The sequence below is a fragment of the Penicillium antarcticum genome, assembly GCF_028974205.1.
Source record: "Penicillium antarcticum strain IBT 31339 chromosome Unknown utg000010l_segment0_segment0, whole genome shotgun sequence".
NCBI classification, from domain to species: Eukaryota; Fungi; Ascomycota; class Eurotiomycetes; order Eurotiales; family Aspergillaceae; genus Penicillium; species Penicillium antarcticum.
This window is the reverse complement of record NW_026695308.1, coordinates 115,756-138,584: the sequence shown is the minus strand read 5'-3', so window position 1 is coordinate 138,584 and position 22,829 is coordinate 115,756. Positions and strand designations below refer to the sequence as shown.

The window sequence follows — 22,829 nt, the reverse complement described above, 5'->3', positions numbered from 1 at the left end:
TCACTGGGGTTGGTGCAAAAGAAGAAAGTGCCAGAGGACATTTTCACCATGCCGGCTTGAATGGAGATGTTGAAACAGACATTGAAATAGGAGCCTTACGTGGCTAATAGCGCAAGGAGGTTTGTATTTTGATTTAGATATACATGATGTAAGTAGAGGGAGGCCCTGACCATGATGCGAGGTCTAGCTTTGCTTGTGGTATTTAGATCGCCCTTTTGGCGGGTCAACATGAGCTAGTACTTCTTACACATTTCTGCTGCATTGATGTGCGCCGTAAATCTGGTTTTCATTTTCATCTTCCTCGTAGAGAAAACAAGAGGCGCTCTCAAACATGCAAGTCTCCACGTAATTGTGAATTAACTTATATCTGTGTCATGGTGATCGTAGGCTCGACTTCACACTTACGCAATGTCACTCAGGTCGCCCAAAGTCCCTGATAATGAGAACTGGAAGGGAATGGAGCCAAAGGAGCTGAAGTCCAGGGGAATACGCACTGTCGCGGGAGCAAGATACGGAAGTCCCTGAGGCGAAACCAACTGTGATGAAGGAGCGCTAAGATAGAAATGAGATTCCTGATAATAAGGCGAAATCGTGGTCGAATGCTGGTTGTTCATATCTCTTGCGGGCCATACTTGACAGGGTATTTTGCTCATTGATGAGTTCTGGCTTATCCGGTCATGAAAAGGCCTCGTGTCGCCTGGAGAATGTCCATTGCTCTTATGGTGTTGCCTGTTCACTGCGCTGCAGGAGTCGGGTAAATTGGCCTTCGAAACAAGAATTGTTGTTTTCCTATCTGAAATATGATTAGTTGTGGTAATACGGTCAATTGTAAGAACCTACCAGCTAACCCCTCCAGATACTTTTCTTCCGCATCCCTGACAGTGTATAGCTCATCTAAAAGTCTTGATCGCCCTATTGGATAAATGAACCGTCTGCTGGGCTGTTCTGCGACTTTCAGTTTTTGCGCTGTGATTCCATGGCTGAGGCGTAGGTCACAAAGAATATGAACAAGAAGTGCGATACGCTCTATTGGAAAATCAGTCAAGTTCGGAGTGGAGAGAAGTCTTCCTACCAGCTTTAGAGAGATGGTCAGGCTCTCGATGGCTCACACCAGGTGGCCACCACGGTGGCTTGGTTTCTTCGGGACTCATTTGGTATGTTATACCTCCCACAGTCCTGCGTCCGTTGTAAGGGTATTGAACTTGCTTGCGCGGCTCGACTATTTTCACGTAGACTTTGGCAATAACGCGGCAGTTCGTTTGCTGCAAATTTTTGAAGACTTTTTCATAGTATTGACGAAGGAATTTGCTGTCACGGAGAGGGATCGAGGCTGAGTGAGGGTCCGTACTGAGATCCTGAACCTCTACCCTTTCCCTGCACTGTACAGTTGCTCTTGTTCTGGCTGACGCAGGCTGTGTAACGCATTCTGGCACAACGGCCATTTCCCCGTTTCCCTCAGTTCCTCGAAGCGTTGGAAAGCTTGCATGACAAGAGGCATGACTCAAGTGTTTGTCGGCAAGGGAATGGGCAGGCCTTGATAAATGGGAGCGTTCCTCTGATTCTGCCACCACTTTTAAAAACCTCGCCGTAACTTGAGCGGTCAGAATATTCGCGCGGTTACCGTAGAGGGAAGGGGATATCTGATGGCGAAGGTTTCCATCGCGGTCTATATATATAAGGGCAAAATGTCGAGGATACATTTCTTTGTGCACACAATTCCTCGACATGCTTGCTGACCTTACCCAGTCACGATTCCTTGATGGCCGAGGACAGGAGACAAATCATACCACATAAATCTCAATTAAGATCTAGTGACATGTCATTTGAAGACTAGGTTTGACCGAAGAGCTCCTTTTCACGTCAAAAGAATATTTGAAGGAATCCCTCAAAAGTAGATGGCGGAGCCACATGAAGGCATCCTGTCGAGAGGGTAAAGCAAGGGGCTGAAAGAAAGTGCGATCAGAAGGGCTATAATCGATAGATTATGATGTGTGATACATCGTCTCGGCAGCAAGTGGCTGTATTAAAATACCGGGAAGCTACATTATACTGTGAAACTATAAGTTAACCACCAGTTGCCGAGAACTGTGAACCGACTATACTAAGTTCGGTTATGATCTGACTCAATTTACAAACATGCATTGAACGAGCCATGACGTAATTCATTACGGTAATCTATATGGTATTGCATGTAGGAAATATAGTACCCTTCGGATAAAGAGGACTGAATACTTCTCTTAATTCCGCTTGTTATACTGCTCCTGACGGTGACGGACAAAACTGCAGGCCTCAGGAAAGAGGGGAGCCGCATCTTTGTTTCTCCATGCATGGGTGGGATGAGTGAGAACATGAGCGACTTTAGTGCATCAAAGCCGTGGGTGAGGAAGCAACAGTCCTCATAATTGAGGGGTAGAGCGTGGAGTATCGAATGATGCCAAGAAACAGGCAAAGTTGCTGGCTCACAATTTTACTGCCTGGTATATATTCCAGGGTTTCCACAGTATCATTTATGAACCTTGTGAAGCCCATCCTCCCAACAAGGTTTTGGGTATCCCGCATCAAGCGCTAAGAAGTTACGCCTTGAACATACCAGTACTATCTCGCTAAGAACTCTGTATTAGGTCAGCGTTCTCGGCGAATCACAGCATACACGTTACACTAGATTCCGAAAGTGGCGGGTTTCATGCCAAGATGCCCCCAGTTGCCAGTTTTCTTAAGAGATTTTCAAACACACCGCCAGATGGTGCACAGGCGCCCAAATGAAGACCAGTATAGACTAAAGAATTTCAACGACAGGTATCGCGTTTTTCACGTTCTGAACCCACTCCCAATATCCTCTACGGAACGTCGAGCGATACCTATCTTGATACCTTTTGCAATGAAGAAGTTAGGATCTTGATCCCTGTACATTTGCTTAAGGTTAAGACTATTTTCGAGCATTACATTGCACACTTTTTGAAATGCAATTGTGAGGGAATTGTTCTCAACATTCGACACCTGCCACTCGCCGTATTCCTTAACAGCTACATCTCTAAGATCAGGAATGTAACCTTCCAGAACACCGACCTTCTCAACGTGGCTTATTAGGCGTTTCATGTGATGAGATTTAAGTGGGTAGTGGTTTTTCCCATTGGATCTACCCAGCCGTGGGGGCCATGCTGACACGTCAACGAGTCACATCACATTAGACTATAGACGCTGCGCCAAATTGGTTTCCCGCCAGAAGAGCTTTCCTCCGCGTCCAGCTGTGCGTCCCTCTCACCGAGCATTCTTTGTGTGACAGATGACTTCCCTCTTTTCTCTCCTATTCGCCCAGCAGATAGAGAAGAATGACGATCGTCTACATAGTTGAAACTGATTTTCAACGTCAACTCTTTACCACGGAGTAAAAATTCAGGCCATATCAGAAGCTGCTTTTCGATAGCGGTCCAGGATATATCGGTATCGTCAAATCGTTTGGTCAGGTTTCTCTTGGTACGATCGGTTGTTGATGCGACTACGACGGTATCATCTGGTCTCACTTGGCGATGGCGAGCAGTTTTGCGTCGTAATTCTAACTTCTTTCCCAAGGGCAGCTGCCAGAAGGCGCTAGGTGCCAATACGACATCTTCCTCCGTGTCCTTAGATACCTCTCTGTTGTTGACTGTCGCTCGCCACTCTATACGGTAGTGGATGCATGTTGGCGGGTTCTCGTCTCAGGCTTGCTTACCCATCATCGCTGCATGCAAAATGATCACTGAAATTGAAGAAGCAATACAATGCGCTAAATAACAGACCGAAATTTGAAGGCCGACCAGCTGGTGCATTTGTATTGGGGACATCTAGAAGTCTAAACTAACCTCGATAGTTGAGCCACCACCGGTGGCTCTGTTGCTTGAAATCTCAGACACCTCAGCGATCATGTCCTGACCATCCGGGATCCGCTGGACTACATCATCATCAATGATGATTTTCATGCCATTTTTGACATGGAACAGCTGCACTATATGGGCCTGGCTGAAGCGTTGTTTATGGGATATCTTTGCGATCAGCTCAGTCGTGGTGCGCTCTGTCAGATAAATCGCTGTATGGTAAATATCTTGCTGCGCATCACTTTTTTGAAAGCGGAGATAAAAACATGCAACTTGTTTTGCAGAAGTTAAAACTCTAGTCCATGTAGAATCGGGGACAAGAACTTACCTGGTACTTTGGGGTTTGAGTTGGTGGGTTTCACTCCAGGTTGTCCCGTAGGCCAGGGCGGAATTGGTGTAATAGGGTCTTTTTGGGACCTAGGTGTGCGGTGGTCTGCTGGATTTAATGGCAAATTTCTCGACGCGCTGCGTGATGTCGATGGCGGCGTCATAACTTGCAAGTTTGGTTGGTCCGAATTGCCAATTTTTTGTGTTTCTTCATCTACCATTTTCATTGGGAACAGGTCCGGATCATCCTTTTCACTACCGGGAAGACAGAAGTTGGTCACAGGTCGGTTAGAATTGAATCTGTTTTGCATCATTGCCAATTCATCATCCAAGCTTTTTTGGAGCTGCTCCCTCCTTTCTTCTTCGAGCTCCTTTTCGCTTTTGTTAAGGACAAAGCGACTACCGCGTTTTCGTTTGCCAAGGTGACTACCTCCGCTTTTGGCCTTCACATAATCATGTCTGCGTCTCTCAATTGCCCGCTTCAGCTGGGAGACATCGTTGAACATTTTTCGTTCAGCCCCATGTTCACGGAACAATTTAACTTTGCAACAGCTTATTTCGGAAGGACTTGAACCGACGGTTTCAGTTTTGGCGCATAACTTGATAGGAGCTCCTTTCACACCCTTGGTGTGGCTGAAATCAGTTGAAAGGAAGTGGAAGCGAACGCCCATTAAACAGCCTCGTCTTCCGGTGGTTGGGTCTGAGTACCAGGTCACACAAAATCCGTCAAGCGAGATTCTAGCTGGATTTGATCACAGGCTTGACCTTGATTCTCCTGAAATAGACCAACCAACTCAATAGCATATAGATTGCCATCTTTCTGATATGCCTCATGTCCCCGAGTGTCCTTCCACAGAGCCCAAGAAGCCGCAGGTTTTGAAGACTGTTCATAATCTTCGAAGGTGACCCGGATGCAGGTTCGATATCTGACAATGTCGTTGCTTACTGGCTGCCTTGCATCGACAATTGACAAAGGGTATATTTGAGCTTTGTTAAGATATGTGATAGGTGGGAGTTTGGTATCATGAAGCATGGCTGTCGGTGTGTTCAGTGTCACCCGAAACCTGAACCTAGAAAGCCCTTAGCTCTTCTCTTCCTCATTGCAAGACAGGGAAATCTTTACTGATCATCATCGCGGCTAGAGGATTTATTTCCCGGTGAATGAATGTACTGGGAGTACAGTTTCCCTTGGTTATCGACGTCGCTCAGAAAGGTTGCTTCGCTCGTTCCATCGGCAGCACCATCAGCTAAATGGGATTGCACAAATGCACCGGGAGGGTATCCAGCGTTATGATTGCCAGAACCTTTATTTTGCGGCTCCCACGTCCAGTGTTGCACGTCTGCAAGATCATGAAATGGGTCGATATTATTTCTCTGTATAGGGCTGACCGCGAATTGTTCAAGGAGCGTGTTGGGTGTCATTAAAGTTGACTTCACGAGTGGGGTGTGCAAGTCTCCGGCCGGACCATGGAAGACTGTATTCAATCCACCAGGATTGTAGTTGGAGTTTTGAGGGGATAAATTTAGACTTGGCGTGGGGATCGACTGATCATCGATGAAGGACGTAAATCGTAGACCAGACCGGTCATTCAGCAAGGGCGTGAAGCGAAGGCCAGGAGTACCTCGGTCCAGCTTATTGTAGCTCGTGGGTCTGTGAGCCGACAGATTAGCTAATGCCCATGGCTCAAGCCCAGGAGGACGGTATGAAGAGAAGATGGATCGTAGATATCGCGGGAAGGCATGAAACATACCCAGGAGGATCGCATTTGGTAGGCCGAACAATGTCTGAAAAAGTAGCCTGGAACTTAGTGATAAGGCCCTCGCCGGGCTTCTGGGCGTTCGGTCTGTATTGAGCTCTAATTAGAACACACAATCAACGGTCCGCAAGGTCCAGCGGTTTCTCATACCTGTTGCCAAACATTTGTGGCAGTGAAATGACAAGGTTGTAAGGTCAACGATTCCAAAGTTGTTGTGCAGCGAGCAACAAGAGGGGCAGCAGAAGCAGCGGCTTTCACTTTCAGAGCCCAGTATACCCAGTTTTCTCATCCGCCAGTCACAATATGGTGGGGCGCTCTTACCCCTTGCTAAGAAAGGTCCAATTGCGCTAGCTTCGGCGACATGCTTCCTCACTCCGGATCCACTGTGGCTTACCTTTCTCGAAATTTCTCCTAGATATGGACATTTTGGGGTTGGTAGGGGGCGGAAGGGCCAATAAACATCTGTGGATGTTTATCCCTCTCATTGCCGATCATATACAGCTATGACGTCATATTTCAAGAGGCCCGGGATCACTTCAGACATCTCTACCAACTAGCCGTAAACGGCGACTCCCGAAACAGACAACGCAAGGGTCATTCATACAGTGTTTAACTATCTAGCACTGTTATAACGCATCCTTGGAGTACATTTGGTCATACACATATTCGTCCGGCAGCGGGGGTCGAGAACCTGGTCGATTCAGGCTATAGATAAGAAGTCACAAGAAAATCAGATGGTCGTCCTCAGGAATGTCGCAAGCGCATCAATTTAGGGACCGTTGTTGACACTCTTAAGTTTTTGCTGATATTTGTGTCCAAAGTATGCTACGTTTGGCTTTCTCCAGCCACTAGGTAATTCAAAAGCGATATATGGCAGCCAGTCTGACTTTTCATTTCTTCGATCTGAGAGTTATCATTTGATTTATCTTCTCAAACAAGTCATTCGTTCGATAAGGTTTATGGATAATATCGTCCATACCAGCGTCCAACATCTCTATTTGTTGAGCCGCCCTCACATTTGCAGTGACCCCAATGATAGGGATATTTGCCGTACTGTCTCTACCAAGGTTGCGGATTGCCATAGTTGCGGACTTTCCATCCAGAATAGGCATTTCTTGGTCCATGAGAATGCAGTCAATTCGATCATGCTGAACAGCCTCCAAGGCCTTTTGGCCATTCGGCGCCTCCGAAACATGGAATCCCAAGGATCGCAGCTTCCGACAAACAATTTGCCGATTGATTATATTATCCTCTACCACGAGAATATGTCGAGATCCCTCATCATAACTCATGGCAGTCGTGCCGAATGCTATAGGGTTGGGTTCCCACACGTCGAGAGGAGGGTGCAAATTTGGGCGGTCGCTCGCAAAAGGCTCATCTGGCTTAGCCTGATGGGCTAGTTCCAATGTATGCCTATATCTGTCATCGCCCACAGCCACGGGTGATATTTTTGCAACGTGAGTTATCATCGGATTCTCCAAGATTTCAGGGGATTTTGTCCGGTCATTGACCCCGGTGACCGTGTTGCTCAGCTCGTGGATCCCACCACATAATTGATCAATTCCCGAATTTTCATAATTAGGCAGATAGAGATCAGATGGCTCAATCTCCCGCCGGACCTTAAAGAAGAAATCAAATGTGCTCCCTTCCCCTTCCTTTGAGCTTGCACCGATTTCTCCACCGTGAAGGTGGCAGAGCTTTCTGCTCACATTGAGACCAAGACCAGAACCACCGTAAACGCTTTCAGTTCTAGGCGCTGCTTGGTTGAAGCGCTCAAAAAGTCGCTTTTGAGCTTGGTCACCAATGCCTATCCCAGTATCCTTCACAGCAACCATCACATACGCGACTTGGCCCTCTCCCCACTCAGGCGTGGTGGTGGAATCCAAGCGAAGTGCATTCTTGTCAGTTTCAAAAAACACAACATTGGGAGGATAAGATGGCGGCCGCTTTGTGGAGGCGCCCATGGACACTCTGATCTCTCTCTTACTGTCCGCTTTTGCAGTGAACTTGATAGCATTGGAAACTAGGTTGATAAGAACCTGACCCATCCGGCTGAAATCGGATAATACCCATTCGATCCCGCAACCTGCGTAAGAATGGCCAAGTTTGAACTCAAATTGAATGTGTTGCTTCCGAAGTTCCGGCCGAAATATAGACAATGTCCGCGCCAACTGTCGTTCTGGTTGATCTCTTCGCGGCGACAATGTCAACATTGACGCGTCTAGCTTCGAGAATGTAAGGACATCATCGACAATTTTTTTTCGATGTGCAATGCAGAAGCTGATTGTTTCTGCGGCTTGTGCAATGTCTGACACAGGTACCCCACTACTTTGCTTGTCCTTTACTGCTTCAAGTATATCCTCTGTACAATGAAGGATAGCAGAGGGAGGGTTTTGAACTTTATGACTGATCATGTCAATAAAGCGTTCCTGCTGTTGCTTGCGCTCTTGCGCCTCTCGCGCAATTTCTACTTGCAGCAGCTCAGCCGTCCTTTCTTGTGTAATGTCTGCCATAGTGCAGATGAAGCCACCATAGCTTAAATTAAGCCGCTGCAGATCAGCCTCATCTAATGGAGCCAACATCAGAACACGCCACAGAGGGATCTAGCTACGGGTGCGAAACTCGGTGCACAGGGCAAGCTTAGAGCGTGAGGCCTCTCGATAGGCAGTGGCTACCCTGTCATAACCTTCCAGGTGGATGGATTGCGACCAGCATTCGAATGATCTAGCGGTGCAACAGGTCATGAGCTCGCGGAAGCGGCGGTTCACCATGATTGATTCGTCATCATGGTTGAGAATTGCAATGCCGGTCGGTAGCATATCTGCAAGCTCCTGTGCAGAGACGTCCCCATCGAAAATAGTAGCCATCTTTTTCTGGTATGTACCTTTTATGATATACGTCCGTTGTCGAAAGTAGGACTATCATCGGGTCGATAAGCACATGCCTTGGCTAACAGCTGAGAGGTAATCCAATATACCTCCGAAATAATTGTTTTAAGTACTTCAACGTTTTGTTTCGTTCATACCAGAGAATGAACGACAGAGAGTTACGCCTTGGATAGGCGTCCAGCGCGAAATGATGTCAATGATCTTGTCTCTCTTGTAGACCTGGCTAGGACCCGCGGGTACCCACCATGACCCTGACCCTCACCTCACCATGCGGAGGGTCAGGGCCCGAGCCCTGGACCCGCGGGGAGGGTCGTCAAACATGACAAACAGGTAAAAACCGTGACTGGACGTCAATTGCATAATTATGTAGAAACAGGCTGTATTCCATTGTAATTGTAAACTAAACCTTCATTACTGTATGGCCTTACAGAAGGATACTACATATACACTCCTTAGTGCATACCATAGGTTCATTCTCGAATAGGGGTTTCAATTATGAATGGTTTATATTGCACCTGTAGCATAGTGTCTAGTCATGGTTCTGATGAGCTAAGAGTCAAACTATATACCCATCTAATAGTCTCGACTTCTTCCGTATCCTACCCGATACACGATGCTGCGTATCAGGGAAGGATAATGATAAGTTCTCCTCCAGATCCACAAACCCATCGGCATCAGAATCTTCCTCATCACCAGAATTGACTGCAGGGGGCTTTCCAGCGGCGACTGCTGAGAGTGGCGGTGCGTCCAGGGTTGCTTGCGTAATTGACATAGCAGCCGGTGTATTGAGACGGATCTCAACATCCTCCTCCTCATCATCACTGATGGCCTCAAAAGTATACGTCTGGAAATCAAGTGCTTCTGCCGAAGCTGTTATCTCATAGTCTGAAAGATACTCTTGGAGAATCAGCCGCTGCTCCTCCTTGATATCGAATCTTGTTATACATATGTACAACATGATATCACGAATAGTCTCTAGGTTTAAAGACCCCCGGCGGTAGTGGCATATATCCCGAGTAGAGTTAAACAGACGCTCAACTCCGGCACTAGTCGCTGGAATTGACATGATATCACGGGCAACGCTTGCAAGAACAGGGAATCTTCTCTGATGATCTTTCCAGAAGATCCGAATGGATCCTTTGATAGTATCTAATCAGGCAAAGGGTTAGTTATATGATTTATAAATAGGCTTACTTACTTACCACTCTAGAGATATTTGGTAAGCTCGTCGTACTGCGGAGCAATTGATTGTGGTAAAGAGTCGCCGTCAAGGGCCTTCTCAAGCTCTAATTCAGTTGTTGATAACTGGCTATCAGGCTGTATCATATCTAGTAGTGTACGTTGGCTATATCTTCCGAAAAGAGACTAAAGACTCTCGCGGTATTCCTTTCTATAGTCCCTTCCTATCTCAGGATCCACGTCCCAATCACTTGTTGAAAAGAACTCCATCTTGCTCGACGGCGCTAGGATCGTCCCAATTGCATAGAGATTACCTTCAATATCATCTGTTGCACTGTAGTATTTCTTCAATTTCTCCTTTGCAGCCTCAAGGGAGGAAAACATCAGCTGTTTCCAGGGAACTTTCTTTCGACGAAGCTGACGTATTAATCTTTCAAGATGATCAAAGAGCTTGTTGTAAATCCTAAAGATGAGGTAGATACTCGAGTCTTTAGTACGACAAACCAGCGTAGTAAGCGTAAAAAAGGGCTGGAGAATGCAAAGTAGATAGTCAATCTATCGCCACCCCTCTATACTCAATGCAAAATGGGGTTGGGTATAGTCTTCGCAGTACTTGTCGAATGTATCATGAAGTCTTTTCGCCCGCCGGAACATTAGGAATGTCGGATTCCATCGTATACGAACATCCTGGATTGTGAGAAGCCTTTTCCCAGCATTGTTAGATTGAAGATTCAGGAAGGCTTCTTTGCGTTAAGGGCTTCCGTTGATATTTACTGCAAGACCGCGGACCTATAAGGATGATTAGCGTTATAAAATCAATCATGATTCGTAAATAGAAGCCTTGAGCTTACCTTATTTAAAGTATCGGCGATCTCATGTTTCTGCTGGCGCGCACGAAGTGAACGTACACGATCTTCGGACCATTCTATCTCGGCGTTATGATTTTACCAAGTAAATCAATTAGACTTAATTGAATAACATATACAAGGCAGGGTACTTAGACAATCGTAGAATCTGTCTCAAGCTGTAGCGTCTTAGTCGAATCATTCACCGCTGCAATAAGTGTCTTATCATTAGACGCATTATCCGTTGTTATCGCTAGTATACGGTCAGCGATCTAGTGCTTCTATAGGGTCTAGAGAACAACCCTACCGAGGTTCACTCCGGTATAAGATCCAGAAATTGGCTTAAACCCAAGGAGAACCTCGCGATACTCCCATTCCTAGTCTAGGAAGTATCCTATGATAGCCATGAATGCTTGCTGGAATGGAGAAGTCCAACAGTCAAGCGCAATCGACATTTTTGTACTAGATGGAAGCTGTTATAGTATCTCCTGTTAATATTCTATAACAAAACCCTAAAGGCGGTCGCGAATCACCTTTCTTGATGGAACGCTTAGTGGTATAGGTGCTAGTCGTGCGTAGGAAAGGAGGTCATGGAATTCTTAATGCTCAACAAATAGGAAGGGTAAATGCGATACAGTGATCAGGTTCAGGATCTTCTACTCCCATATTTGCTGGGTAAAGGTAGGCGCTAGTCTTCTCTCGGCCTAAATAATAGTGAATTCAGTATTAGTATTAATATCAAATATAGGCTAGTTTAAGTATACCGCATCACTAAGTAGTTGCTAGATATTACCCTTCTTCGGTATTCGCTGTCGGCACCTTAGCCTACTGAGATATTTCTACATCGATAAGGTTCCAGTATGGTTAGTACTTGGATGCTCAAGGATTGTACGGCACCGTTTGCATATAACGCCTAGCTTCCCATCTTTGGCATTTGCAACTTGTTGAAACCCTTTCCAGCACTCTGCACGACGGTTCATATTCCAGTTGATTCGCTTCTTCTTACCAAAGTCGGTCTCAAGCCACCACTGAATAAATTCTGCAGTCATTGTAGTTGTGAAGATAATGTACTCGTTGATATAGTCTGGTTTGATTCGCGTAAGAGTGTCTAGGGCCTAAGGTGCCACACGCGATCGATGGGTTGGAAGGTCTGGAAGGTCTAGAACTGATCCAACTTGGCTTTCGGATAGTTGTTGACTCTGGCTTTCGCGTTAGGACATAGAATCGTCAGGAATAAGGTATTATAGCGCGTCTAATTGCACCCCGTCGAAGCTGAATGATACGTAGATATCAGAGAGCTGAGACATGATAGATTCAGTAACTAGAAGACAGTACCCTGACTAAGGAGGAAGATACTGTAATAAGGAACTTACTGATCAGTTTGTATAAAAAGATGCGCGATATTCTTGGGGCATCCATTTGTCCCTGTTCTATATGCTAGAATTGATCTATCGTCTTTTGTATCCATATCGCTAGATCTGATTGGATAGTATAGTGGATAACCTGATAAATGAACCTCAACGAACCTCAACGAACCTCAACGAACCTCAAACAGACCCTCACTTACCCGCAGCGACCCTTAAAGGGACCCTCAAAGAGACCCTCAAGTTGAGAAAATAGTATTGATCAGAACGGCCAAGTCCAATAATTGCAACCTTTGAACCAGATTTACGACATACCTAGATCATTTATCTTGAATTCTTAAAGACAGATTGATAGAAGAAGATATAACAGTTCAAATGTTGTAAAAAAAGGGCATTTGAACTACGTCTTTATAGTTTTCTTGAAAACAGTAGTTCTACAAATAAAGATACATATAGGTTACAGTATCTACAACATATATATCTACAACTTTACATGCGGTTTTGTCGACTGTTGAAATATGAGGCCATTTGCCGTACGGGCAATGCATCAATTTCCGAGGTTCATGCAACCATCGCCTGATCGAATTATAGTGGGAAATAACCACCGTGTCCTCTTCAAAGGTACTTTTACTAGTATAAATAGCTAGAGAGTGACCTCTTGGAGGGACAGAGACTTAAACAACCTCATTCAATGCCAGGCATCTTTTGCACATCTATCCTTTTTACATCGTAACTTCAACATCGACAACCGCTACAGTATTGACCACCCACCATATCAATATCATCGAATATTACTTGTAATATGTAGGTAACCATACCTACAGTGTACTTTTACATGAATATTTTTTTATAGTTCATTATATTGATAGAGTATTCAGTGAAATATCTGCAAATTAAAGGAACAGCCGTAAAAAACAGAGATGAATCATCAATTTTATCCAACCGAAAGAGGTAAGGCGTCGAAAATTTATGCAAATGCGGGTTGTTGAGGGTCGCCGAGGGTCCGCATAGTGAACCTCAACGACCCTCAGGGTAGGTTGAGGGGAGGTTCGAGGGTCCGGGGTAGGGACCCATGCGGAGGGTCGTAGCCAGGTCTACTCTCTTGGCACGGAATAACATTTTCCCTCAATCGATTTAAGGAACAAAAATCATACCACAGCCCATTTAGAGTCCACTGCATGAGTTGAGTTCTTTGTCTTCTCAATGGCTAGGCTTAATGATGACAGCCTCAGCCTCGAACCAAAAGGGCAACCTTCGAGATTCTGGATCGAGAAGGGCTTGGCACATTGTTGCATACTGTACCTTGAACACAAAAACGTGTACATTGTGAGCCATGCACTCGTTGTTGTCTCGCAGAACTAATTTCCAAGGTTTCCAACTCATGGTTCAGGAAATACCGATCTTGGTCCATAATCCCCACAGGGCTTTGTGTACAAAAAAAATCGCCATCCTCAAAGGATTCATGACGCACGAACTGCGCTAGTTTAGCAACAATACTCTCCAGAGCTCAGCATTATCGGCTCCTGCATGATATACAAACCCATGTTTATAGGCAGGTGACATCTCTCTAATCGGATTGGCATGTATAGCCTGGTACCCATAGCGGGGCTCCCTGTGGGTGACGTCATTTTGTTTTCTTGGTAGAACGATAGTGAGGTTTAGTGAGTGATGTCAAGAAATAATCTGCAACCTTAAGTTTTTATTCTTCCGTTCAGCGCAGTCAACATCAATTATAGATGCCCGACAAGATGGCTACGACTTATATTGTAACTGGGCTTCTTCCTATTCTCTACGATTCTCACTAACAAGGACAGGTAACCTTTAAAGACTCGGCCACTACCGAGCAGATCAATACCCTTATCCAACAGATTGAAGGTGGCGGGGGAACCATAATCAATAGATTCCCAGATATGATCACTAGAGGCTTCAGGTATGTGCTTTGGCTACTAGAGCGTTTCATCGTATTTTTCACTAATTTGCGTTCTAGTGTCTGTATAACAGATTCAATCCTTAAACAGCTTCAGTCAGACCCTTTGATTGATTGTATCACGCCTGATAGCTCTTCCTAAGATCGGCATTGGCTCGTTTTTCTAAGATATTGGTATGGCCTAGCTTCCTTTTGCCTCGAATTCTGTTTATAACTATAATTGAATTGACTACCAAGTCACATTGACCTTTGTATTGGGACATATGAAAGGAAAACTATGCATCGCTGCGACCCCTTACCATAAAGTACTCCAAAATATAGGTGTACTCACGGATCTTGTCTGCTCCGAGCAACTGATCGTTTCTCTTTCGAAAGGTACAATGTTGCATGCTTTTACGTCCCATTCACTCAAAGCGGGAAACAGCTACAGGGCAACTACTATGCAATATACCTAGCGGAATGCACTTCTCTCGATTTGAAAGTCGAGCTTGCCAAGTAAAAGCAGATCGCTTCTAGTTCTATGTATCGTATCCTTTAGGTCAGTAGTAAAGGCTTGAGGGATAGGGCGAGGAAGGTGAACATCTACCAAGTGATTTCTCCAGATCGGACCAAGGAGAGATTACTGATGGTTTTTATTACAGTCTAAGTAACCGGGACATACGAAGGAGTCCGTTACCAAGGATCAGACAGTCCAACCTAGTACGTATCAATGTTGAAGTTACGATGTAAAACTGATAGATATGTGAAAGCTGTATGGCATAGAATGAGGTTGTTCAAGTCTACTCCCATGGAGGAAGTATCTTTACTGCTATTTATACTAGTAAAAGTACAATAGACGAGGGTCTAATGGAGATATCCCATGTTTATGCAGTGGGTAAATCTCCACAAAAGCCCTATCAGGTGATGGTTGCATGAACCTCGTAAATTGAGGCATTGCCCGTACAGCAAATGACCTTATATTTCAACAATCAATACTGTTAAATGAGCTTTAGTCGGCCTCCCAGGATACTGTAGAAGATGCTGCTGAGGGATATATTAACATGGTTGTGTAAGCTCTCCGCTATAGGTTGCCACATAGCGTCAAGTGGAACAACCTCGGCTGACACGCTGAATGTTGTGATAGGCATTTTTATGAGGACTGGTAGCGTACGACCATATATTTGGATGAAACCCATCAGCGAAACTGAACCTCTCTATGAATGCGTTTACCTGGCCGGTCATCCGGCTTTGACCACCTCAAATTCGGACGATCCACCCGGGTCTTTCCATTCTAAGGATGTATTTGCTCCTCATCCTACGATAATCAGGCACTGGAAGTACCTGTGGAGACTGGATGACCGCGTTACCCTCGTCAATGGTGAAAACGTTTTGCCACTTTCTATGGAAGGCCACATCAAGCAACATTCGCTGGTCCACGAAGCCGTCGTGGTGGGAGTGGGCAGAGCCACTCCAGGGCTTCTGGTCTTGCGCTCGTAGAAAGCCGAGTCTGATTCTTTGCCGGATGAGGAATACCTCAATGCTATCTGGCCGTCGGTCGAAGAGGCTAATTACCAGGCAGAGACCTTTGCTCAGATTTCACGAGACACGATGACGATCCTGTTTTATACTGCAAAGTTTCCGCGAACAGACAAAGGCTCTATGATATGAGCACAAGTCTATTAGCAATATGCTGGGTTGATCGAGGCCCTATACACCACGGAAGCGCGACGTAAGGGGGTGTCCAATTAGGCTTGGCCGAGACGCAGTCTCACCTTCTTCAGCTGTGTTGGCATGGACTCGGGATAGATGCCGATCTCAAGACTGTCGGCAGCCTAAAAGCAGTGCACCTCCGCCGCTTGATTCTGCAGCAGTTCAGGTTTGACCCCTGCCACTCTCCGAGTCCCAACTCTGTGTTTGAAATGGGCACTTTCTCGCAGCTAGCCCTCTTTATCTGCGCGCTGCAGGGCGGAGATAGGCTATCGACGGCCGAAGACAGTACCTTACTGATGAACAACTTGGTCAAGAAATACTCCTCATTTCGGAAACACTTGCCTTTCCCGGAAACTCCACGGAGGACAAGGAGCGTTGTAAGTGCATGCAATTTTGACACCGAATCATCAACCTGACATCGCAAAGCTGTTGACAGGAGCTACTGGCTCAATGGGCGCACACGTGTTGTTCGAATTGCTGAACGATGACTCGGTGTCGACGGTTTACTGTCTCACACGGAGGGCATCTCCGTCAAAGGCGGTGCGCGGCAGCCTGTTCGAAAGGGGTCTGTTGCTTTCGCCAAAACAGACATCAAAGGTTGTGGCACTAAATGGTGCACTGGACCGCCCTGACTTTTGTCTGGACCCAGTGGGGAAGACCTCTAAACGTATGCTAGAGTCCGTGTCTCTCGTCATCCATACTGCATGGCCAGTCAACTTCAACCTTCCCCTCGCTCGATTCGAGCCACACCTCCGAACTCTATACAACCTCATCCTGTTTTCACTTTCGGTCCGAAGACTTAAACCTGCGGTTATGTTCTTTTGCTCTTCCACCGCTACGGCGCTGGGTGCCTCGTCGGCCACGATCGAAGAGGAAGCTGTCGATCTTAACAGCGCGCTGATAGGCTACGGTCAGTCTAAGCTGGTGGGAGAAAGGATGGTCGGCCTTGCACGTCAGTCAGGTGCCAGGACATATTTGACACCGGTAAGACATCGAGTAAGCGTTGTAGCCGATCCTTCAAACTTGCGTGCCAACCGACGAATTTGGATGTTTTTTTTTTTTTTTTTTTTTTTTTTTTTTCATTTGGAAAAGCCTAAATAGCTAATAAGATCCTCCCCTCTTGCTATATATGCTTTTGGAACTTCGAGAGCGAATTGGGGCATGGTGGGTAGTTGAAGAAAGAGGTTTAAACTAAAACGCGAGAATGACGCGGGGTGCACCACTCGCTTACTGAATACGTTAACTTTATCTTCCTACGTACATGTATCGTGTACCATTTCCTAAACGAACTTAAAGCCTCACCGAGGCCTGCCATGGCCTCGGTGCCGTCGTTGTATTCATGCTGCCCTCATGGCGCGCGGATTTGAAAAAGTTGTGATGCTTCAACGAAGACCACGATAGTCTCCACTGTCTTGGTCCGTGAATAACTGTCAATCTTACCTCTACCTTCTTCTCCTGGTCTCCCCAACAGGGTTGATATCCTGTTTAAAGCGTCGCCAGCCTTACTTAGAAGATTTTTCCTTAATCCTCCCAATCTTAGGCAATCTAGCAAAACATGGTGCACGCTTTTCCGTTCGCCACAGACGCATAGCTCGTCATCGCGGAACGGAAAAGCCTTGGCATATGTTGACAGCCAAAAATGTCCAATGCGCAGCTGCGTTCGTACGCTCGATCTGCATTCAGCCACGTTCAATTCCAATGAACTGGTAACTTTATCCGGGGCGATCGATACGTCAACCTTGAAACTATAATATGAGCTTTTGTCGCGGTAGAGGAAATATGGGATGAAGCCAATTGGTCGAAATGCCGTCTGACGTCAAATAGGGCCACAGATCAACGACCCACCAATGGCAACCACCGCCTCTCGCAATACCTCACGGGAAATGAGTCCTAGTTTGACTAATTAATCATGATCTTAAGAGCTGCTCCTTTCTCCACAAATGACGCGCTGAAGCTGTTCCGAGTCTACAAATCCTGCCCGCGAGGCTATGTGACACCCTCACTCCCGACTAACTATGGAGAATCGACCGGGTCTTGATCCATCTAGCATCGCACCTTGGAGCTGGACGCTGTCCATGAGCCCTGGCGCTGACGCTCGTTCCTATCCAACGCCGAACTCGCTTTCACCATCGTTTCAAACCCCTACTGCGCCTGCGCAATCTTACTCGCAGCCTTACCCCTCTGCTACGTCATCTTCATCCTCTGCGCCAGGCTCAGCGTTTGGGTCCGCGCAGAAGGTGGCTATTCCGCGGCTTGCGGGCTCCGAAGCTGGTTTTGGCGGGCGCCGCCGCTCCGCTCGTGCTTGCGAGCCTTGTCGCCAACGCAAGATCAAATGCGACGGACAGAGACCGTCGTGTAGACAATGCGTTTATTATAGTCAGCTGTGTTCCTACGAGGATGTCAAGCGCGTTCGTGATCAAAAACGATTGGGTACGTTAGCCAAGCGCGTCGACGCGTACGAGGCACTATTACGAGAACTGGAGGGGGAGGTTGATTTGCCTACGGCGCGACAGATCAGGAAAGCATTGCAGGTAAGTCTATCAGACGAGACCGTAGCCTCGTTTGAGACCGGGTCTCACGCTCTGAGACTCGAATACAGGTTTCTGACTATATTTTGCAAAGACTAAGGATTTTAAATCCTCGCAAAGAAACGGTGACACTTCCGATGACTCCTCGGCATCCCTAGGCTCGCTCGATGGGATCGATGAGGTGGATGAAGACCTAAACCGGGATGACAGTAGTCGTGCTGCGGGATTCTTTGGGAAGAATTCGGAGGTCAATTGGATTTGCAAACTGGCGAGCGGATTGAGGGTGACTAGCCCGTCAGGAAATGCAACAAAGAGTACGCTGAACTCTTCCCATCCGGATAGTCATCAGGATGCATCTGTTCAGCAGCGACAGAGTCCCGGAAGCGTTCTTTCTACGTCCATTATGGACTATCATCTTAACAATCTAGAAATCCCGTTTATCGAATCATGCGACCCTTTTGCTTTTCCACCGCAAGAACTAGCAGACCGGTATTTTGACACCTACATGACATATGTCCATCCGACTTTTGCTGTCATTCGAAAAGAAACCTTCATTTCACAGTACCAGAAGTTTTTTGAGAATATGTCGGTAACGCGGCAGTCGCGGAAATGGCTCGCCATTCTGAACATGATGTTCGCCATTGGCTATCGACACTGTCGACTCATGGACAATGACCACAGGATGAGCGAAGAGGACCTGGTCTTCCTGAGCCGGGCGCGGCTGCTGGGCTTTGATTTCGGCGTTCTGTTTGAGCACAGCGATCTCCAACAGATCCAACTAGAATCCCTGATGGCAATATACCTCCTTTGTCTAGGACAGGTCAACAGGTAAGCCTCGTTTGCTGCTTTAGATACCCGTGAAGCTCTATCATTAAACCTATTACCAGGGCATCCAAGTTTTCCAGCATGGCTCTCCGCTCAGCCCTATCCCTCGGCATCAATCTCCGTCTCACGGAAAATCAAATCTCAGAAGCATCAAAAGAAGCCCGCGTCCGTCTCTGGTGGTCCATATACTCTCTCGAACACCTCGTAACATCAGTGACCGGCCGCCCCTCTGGCGTAACGGAGAGCATCTGCGCCATACCACTCCCATTCCCCTGCGCAGAAGAAACATTCGACCAACCTGAAGCAAAGCGTCTCTTCCAAAACTCATCTCTTCGCGAAACACACCTCCGCCCAACACTCTTCGAAGCCCCCAGCCGGCAGCGGTCCCAAGCATGGTCTACAGCTTGCCCGCCCTGTCCGTCCCTCTTCTTCCATCATCTCGTTGACTTAACCCTCATCACCCAAGCCCTCATGACTAAAGTCTACAGCGTTGAAGGTCTCCGTCAAGGCCCTTCTAGAATCGAATACCACGTCAATAAATTCGGCCTGAAATTGGATCGCTGGCTTGCGAAACTCTCTCCCTGCTACCAATTCACCCTTCCTGACGCCGGTCCCTGGCACCTCAACCACCCCCAACTTGACGATCTCGGCGCGCCATTCGTTCGCGAACGTGTCTGTCTAGCTATGAACTATTACTCCGCCCGAATTACCCTCTGCAGACCCTGTCTCACGCACATCGACACAAACACCCAACCATCCCGTGACTCTCCAGGCTCAAGTCCAGATCCCGACAAGACATCGTGCACAAAACTTCGCAACGAAATGGCAACTCACTGCCTTCAAGCCGCCTGCGCATTAATCGCTATCCTTCCGGAATCCCCTAGCTTTCCTTGGCTAGCGCGCACATCACCCTGGTGGAGTGTCCTTCATTTCATAATGCAAGCAACAACAGCCCTCCTTCTTGGTCTATCCTACCGACCCTATAATACCAAACCAGAATCACAATCACAATTCAAGTCATCTGACCCCCTCACGCTCAATACGCCTAACTCCTCCGCACCATCACTGGGAGCAGCATACTCACCACTCCCAGAATCAGATCTCGGCACGGCCATTGCAACGGCCAGGAAGGCTATGAGGTGGATCCACGCGACCTCGCAGGTAGATATGGCATCGCGGAGGGCATTTCTCTTGTGTGAGAATGTCATAAAGAGAATTGCGCCTGGGCTAGGGATTGATTTGAGGGATTGGCCTGATGGAAGTGAGTTTGTTGGTGATTTGAAAGAAATGAGGAGTCAAAAGTTTAGTGGGAATGCGAACGGAGCCGGCAATTGGAGTGATGGAGATGGGAATGAGAGGAGGAATGAGATCTATAATGAAAGTGACTGTGGGAGTGGGATGGAGCTTTTTGAGGAGTTCATCGACTTTGAGGGGGTGTGTTTTATAGGGGTGTTTCTTGGTTCACACGTTTAGTGTATTTTTGGGAACTAATGTCTTTAAAGAAATGTCACGATTTGTAAGAGATATTCTTGATGTGAAAATATATTCATTGTAGGATGCCTTGGACAATTCCAGGCAACTGATTTTACGTCATGGCTACGAGAATAATAGGAAATAATAAGTGACAGACTGAGATTAGGGATCTAAATATTGTGTTGAAATATGAGGCCATTTGCCGTACGGGCAATGCTTCAATTTCCGAGGTTCATGCAACCATTACCCGATCGAATTATAGTGAGAATTTGCCTATACCACTAACATGGGAAATCGCCACCGTGTCCTCTTCTAAAGTACTTTACTAGTATAAATAGCTATAAAGTGACCTCCTTCTGGGGGAAAGGGGGGGGACAGACTTAAACAACCTCGTTCAATACCAGGCATCTTTTGCACATCTATCCTTATTACATCGTAATTTCAACATATTGAAATTGGATTGATAAGATGGCACTCTGGAAAGGCAGACGGGTCGATATCAATGAAGAGCACACGAGAAATAACTAGTGCTGCGAATATTGACCAATGTGTACCTACCAAGCGTAAAATAGCTTGGCAAGCAGCCATCTAACGTTATAAGGTAGCAAATGGGTAAGCAAATGGATGCTGTATGACTCAAGCAAACTAGTATTGCAAGGGCTCGTTTATTCGACTAATTCTTGAATGACACATTGACGTATATGGTTTGGATGCCATGGCCATGTGCCACTGAGTTATCTGCAAAGCGTAATGAAAGCGTTGTTACTGGCGCGTATTCAGCTGTTTATCTTGGCGTTCCAACAAATGCAGTCAGCTCAAAACGGAGCACGGGAGTCTGAGTGCAGACGCCTGAAGCAAGAGAGGGGCGCGGGGAAGAATATGTAATTTCACAACCTTACAGTACCATATCACCCAGCGGGATGACTTGACCAAGATTGTGGAGTGCATCGGCGATAAAGGATAGAGGATTGGCAAGCCTCGAGTTGGAGAAAATAGGACAAATGCTACGCCAAGATCTTTTGGATAAATGTGTGGCCGCTTCCCTATTCTCCATCTTTGATCGAGATTTGTGAGCGAATTAGGTATCGCTTCCCAGTACTCAGTTGAATGCCGCGTCTAGTACTGTATATTGAATCAATTCAAACTTCTTTATAGTACTTGTGAGATCAACAAACTCAGAAAAATTCCCTTGCATACTCACCGATGATGGCTATTTCAATTGGAGATTCCACTTGTTTCTAATTGGCCGGAAAAGAGCTCCGTAAGCCGATCTCTCACTTTAGTGGCGTATTGCCGATTTTCGGTATCATTTGATCGACAGAAACAGAGATGTTAACAGAGCCCGAAGCAGGCCCTGCAGACGGCTGCTTTTTCCGTCCAATAGCCTCCAAAGCAAAGTTTGACTTTGGTTAGCTTGCCTGTCTGATGCCCCGCATGAAATACACTTCCACCGCTAGGTTGACGCGATGCTTGCCGCTTGCGTAGCCCTTGGCCAATCAATAATACAGTGGCGTCCCCGCAATTCGACTAAATCCTGGTTACCCACCCAGCTACTTCTCAACTAATGCTTTCAAACTCGCACTCTTTTGTTCATAATGCTCTACACATCACCATAATCTATTACAAGCCTCCCCGAAACTGATACAAGATACCGCTCAATATGAAAGCCGAAGCAAAGTCCCCAGTGTCGGTCGCTCCATCAATTCTGCGGAACTTACACGGGTACCACAGCGCGATGGTCTTTCACACATGCAGTCAAATACAAACCATCATTGATGCTGAAGCCACCGAATATTCCGATATTCCCATGGGGACACCAGCTACTCGTATTGATGACGATGGAGAATTCACAAAGACGCCGTCAATAAACGAGAATCGGCCCGGATGTGGCAGCGCATAGGATGACTAACCTGGACTGAACTAGGGTTTTGAAGAAAGTTCACGCTAGTAACACTGGCAGTTCAACTTCAGTCATCTTTATGGATACCGGCATTTGCTTTTCCTGGTACTCTTGGGCGTGAAGATGCTACTCACTTTGTTATTGAAGGTTTATATTGTTGAATCCTACCTGCTTCGATATAGAACGATCGTTTTTTAGCATGGCAATGCACTTACACGATATGTATTTGCCTGATATCGAATCATGCAACAATTTATAATCTCAACACACGGAAAG

General features: G+C 46.5%; 8 protein-coding genes across 8 annotated transcripts; 2 read left to right on the top strand and 6 right to left on the bottom strand.

Moving 5' to 3' along the window:
- Window positions 1-733: 733 nt before the first annotated feature.
- N7508_011068 (DUF2841 domain-containing protein) lies at window positions 734-1,727 on the bottom strand (the record flags this gene model as incomplete). The annotated part of the gene is made up of 2 exons (XM_058469128.1): window positions 734-1,026; window positions 1,073-1,727. The coding sequence occupies 2 exons, from the start codon at window positions 1,725-1,727 to the stop codon at window positions 734-736; spliced, it is 948 nt and encodes a 315-aa protein (XP_058314106.1).
- Window positions 1,728-3,179: 1,452 nt separating this feature from the next.
- N7508_011067 (uncharacterized protein) lies at window positions 3,180-3,713 on the bottom strand (the record flags this gene model as incomplete). The annotated part of the gene is made up of 2 exons (XM_058469127.1): window positions 3,180-3,658; window positions 3,710-3,713. 2 exons carry the CDS (start codon window positions 3,711-3,713, stop codon window positions 3,180-3,182), a joined length of 483 nt encoding a protein of 160 aa, XP_058314105.1.
- A 108-nt stretch (window positions 3,714-3,821) lies between these two features.
- Window positions 3,822-5,211, bottom strand: N7508_011066 (uncharacterized protein; the record flags this gene model as incomplete). Its single annotated transcript, XM_058469126.1, has 3 exons — window positions 3,822-4,144; window positions 4,180-4,920; window positions 4,944-5,211. 3 exons carry the CDS (start codon window positions 5,209-5,211, stop codon window positions 3,822-3,824), a joined length of 1,332 nt encoding a protein of 443 aa, XP_058314104.1.
- An 86-nt stretch (window positions 5,212-5,297) lies between these two features.
- Window positions 5,298-6,099, bottom strand: N7508_011065 (uncharacterized protein; the record flags this gene model as incomplete). Its single annotated transcript, XM_058469125.1, has 3 exons — window positions 5,298-5,829; window positions 5,930-6,022; window positions 6,086-6,099. The coding sequence occupies 3 exons, from the start codon at window positions 6,097-6,099 to the stop codon at window positions 5,298-5,300; spliced, it is 639 nt and encodes a 212-aa protein (XP_058314103.1).
- A 726-nt stretch (window positions 6,100-6,825) lies between these two features.
- N7508_011064 (hybrid sensor histidine kinase/response regulator) lies at window positions 6,826-8,802 on the bottom strand (the record flags this gene model as incomplete). The annotated part of the gene is made up of 2 exons (XM_058469124.1): window positions 6,826-8,501; window positions 8,547-8,802. 2 exons carry the CDS (start codon window positions 8,800-8,802, stop codon window positions 6,826-6,828), a joined length of 1,932 nt encoding a protein of 643 aa, XP_058314102.1.
- A 577-nt stretch (window positions 8,803-9,379) lies between these two features.
- On the bottom strand, window positions 9,380-9,889 carry N7508_011063 (uncharacterized protein; the record flags this gene model as incomplete). The annotated part of the gene is made up of 1 exon (XM_058469123.1): window positions 9,380-9,889. One exon carries the CDS (start codon window positions 9,887-9,889, stop codon window positions 9,380-9,382), a length of 510 nt encoding a protein of 169 aa, XP_058314101.1.
- A 5,892-nt stretch (window positions 9,890-15,781) lies between these two features.
- On the top strand, window positions 15,782-16,811 carry N7508_011062 (uncharacterized protein; the record flags this gene model as incomplete). Its single annotated transcript, XM_058469122.1, has 3 exons — window positions 15,782-15,791; window positions 15,852-16,204; window positions 16,254-16,811. Coding segments are annotated over 3 exons (921 nt in total), but the record flags the coding sequence as incomplete, so codon positions are not given.
- A 1,031-nt stretch (window positions 16,812-17,842) lies between these two features.
- Window positions 17,843-20,653, top strand: N7508_011061 (uncharacterized protein; the record flags this gene model as incomplete). Its single annotated transcript, XM_058469121.1, has 3 exons — window positions 17,843-18,358; window positions 18,450-19,183; window positions 19,243-20,653. The coding sequence occupies 3 exons, from the start codon at window positions 17,843-17,845 to the stop codon at window positions 20,651-20,653; spliced, it is 2,661 nt and encodes an 886-aa protein (XP_058314099.1).
- Window positions 20,654-22,829: the final 2,176 nt, after the last annotated feature.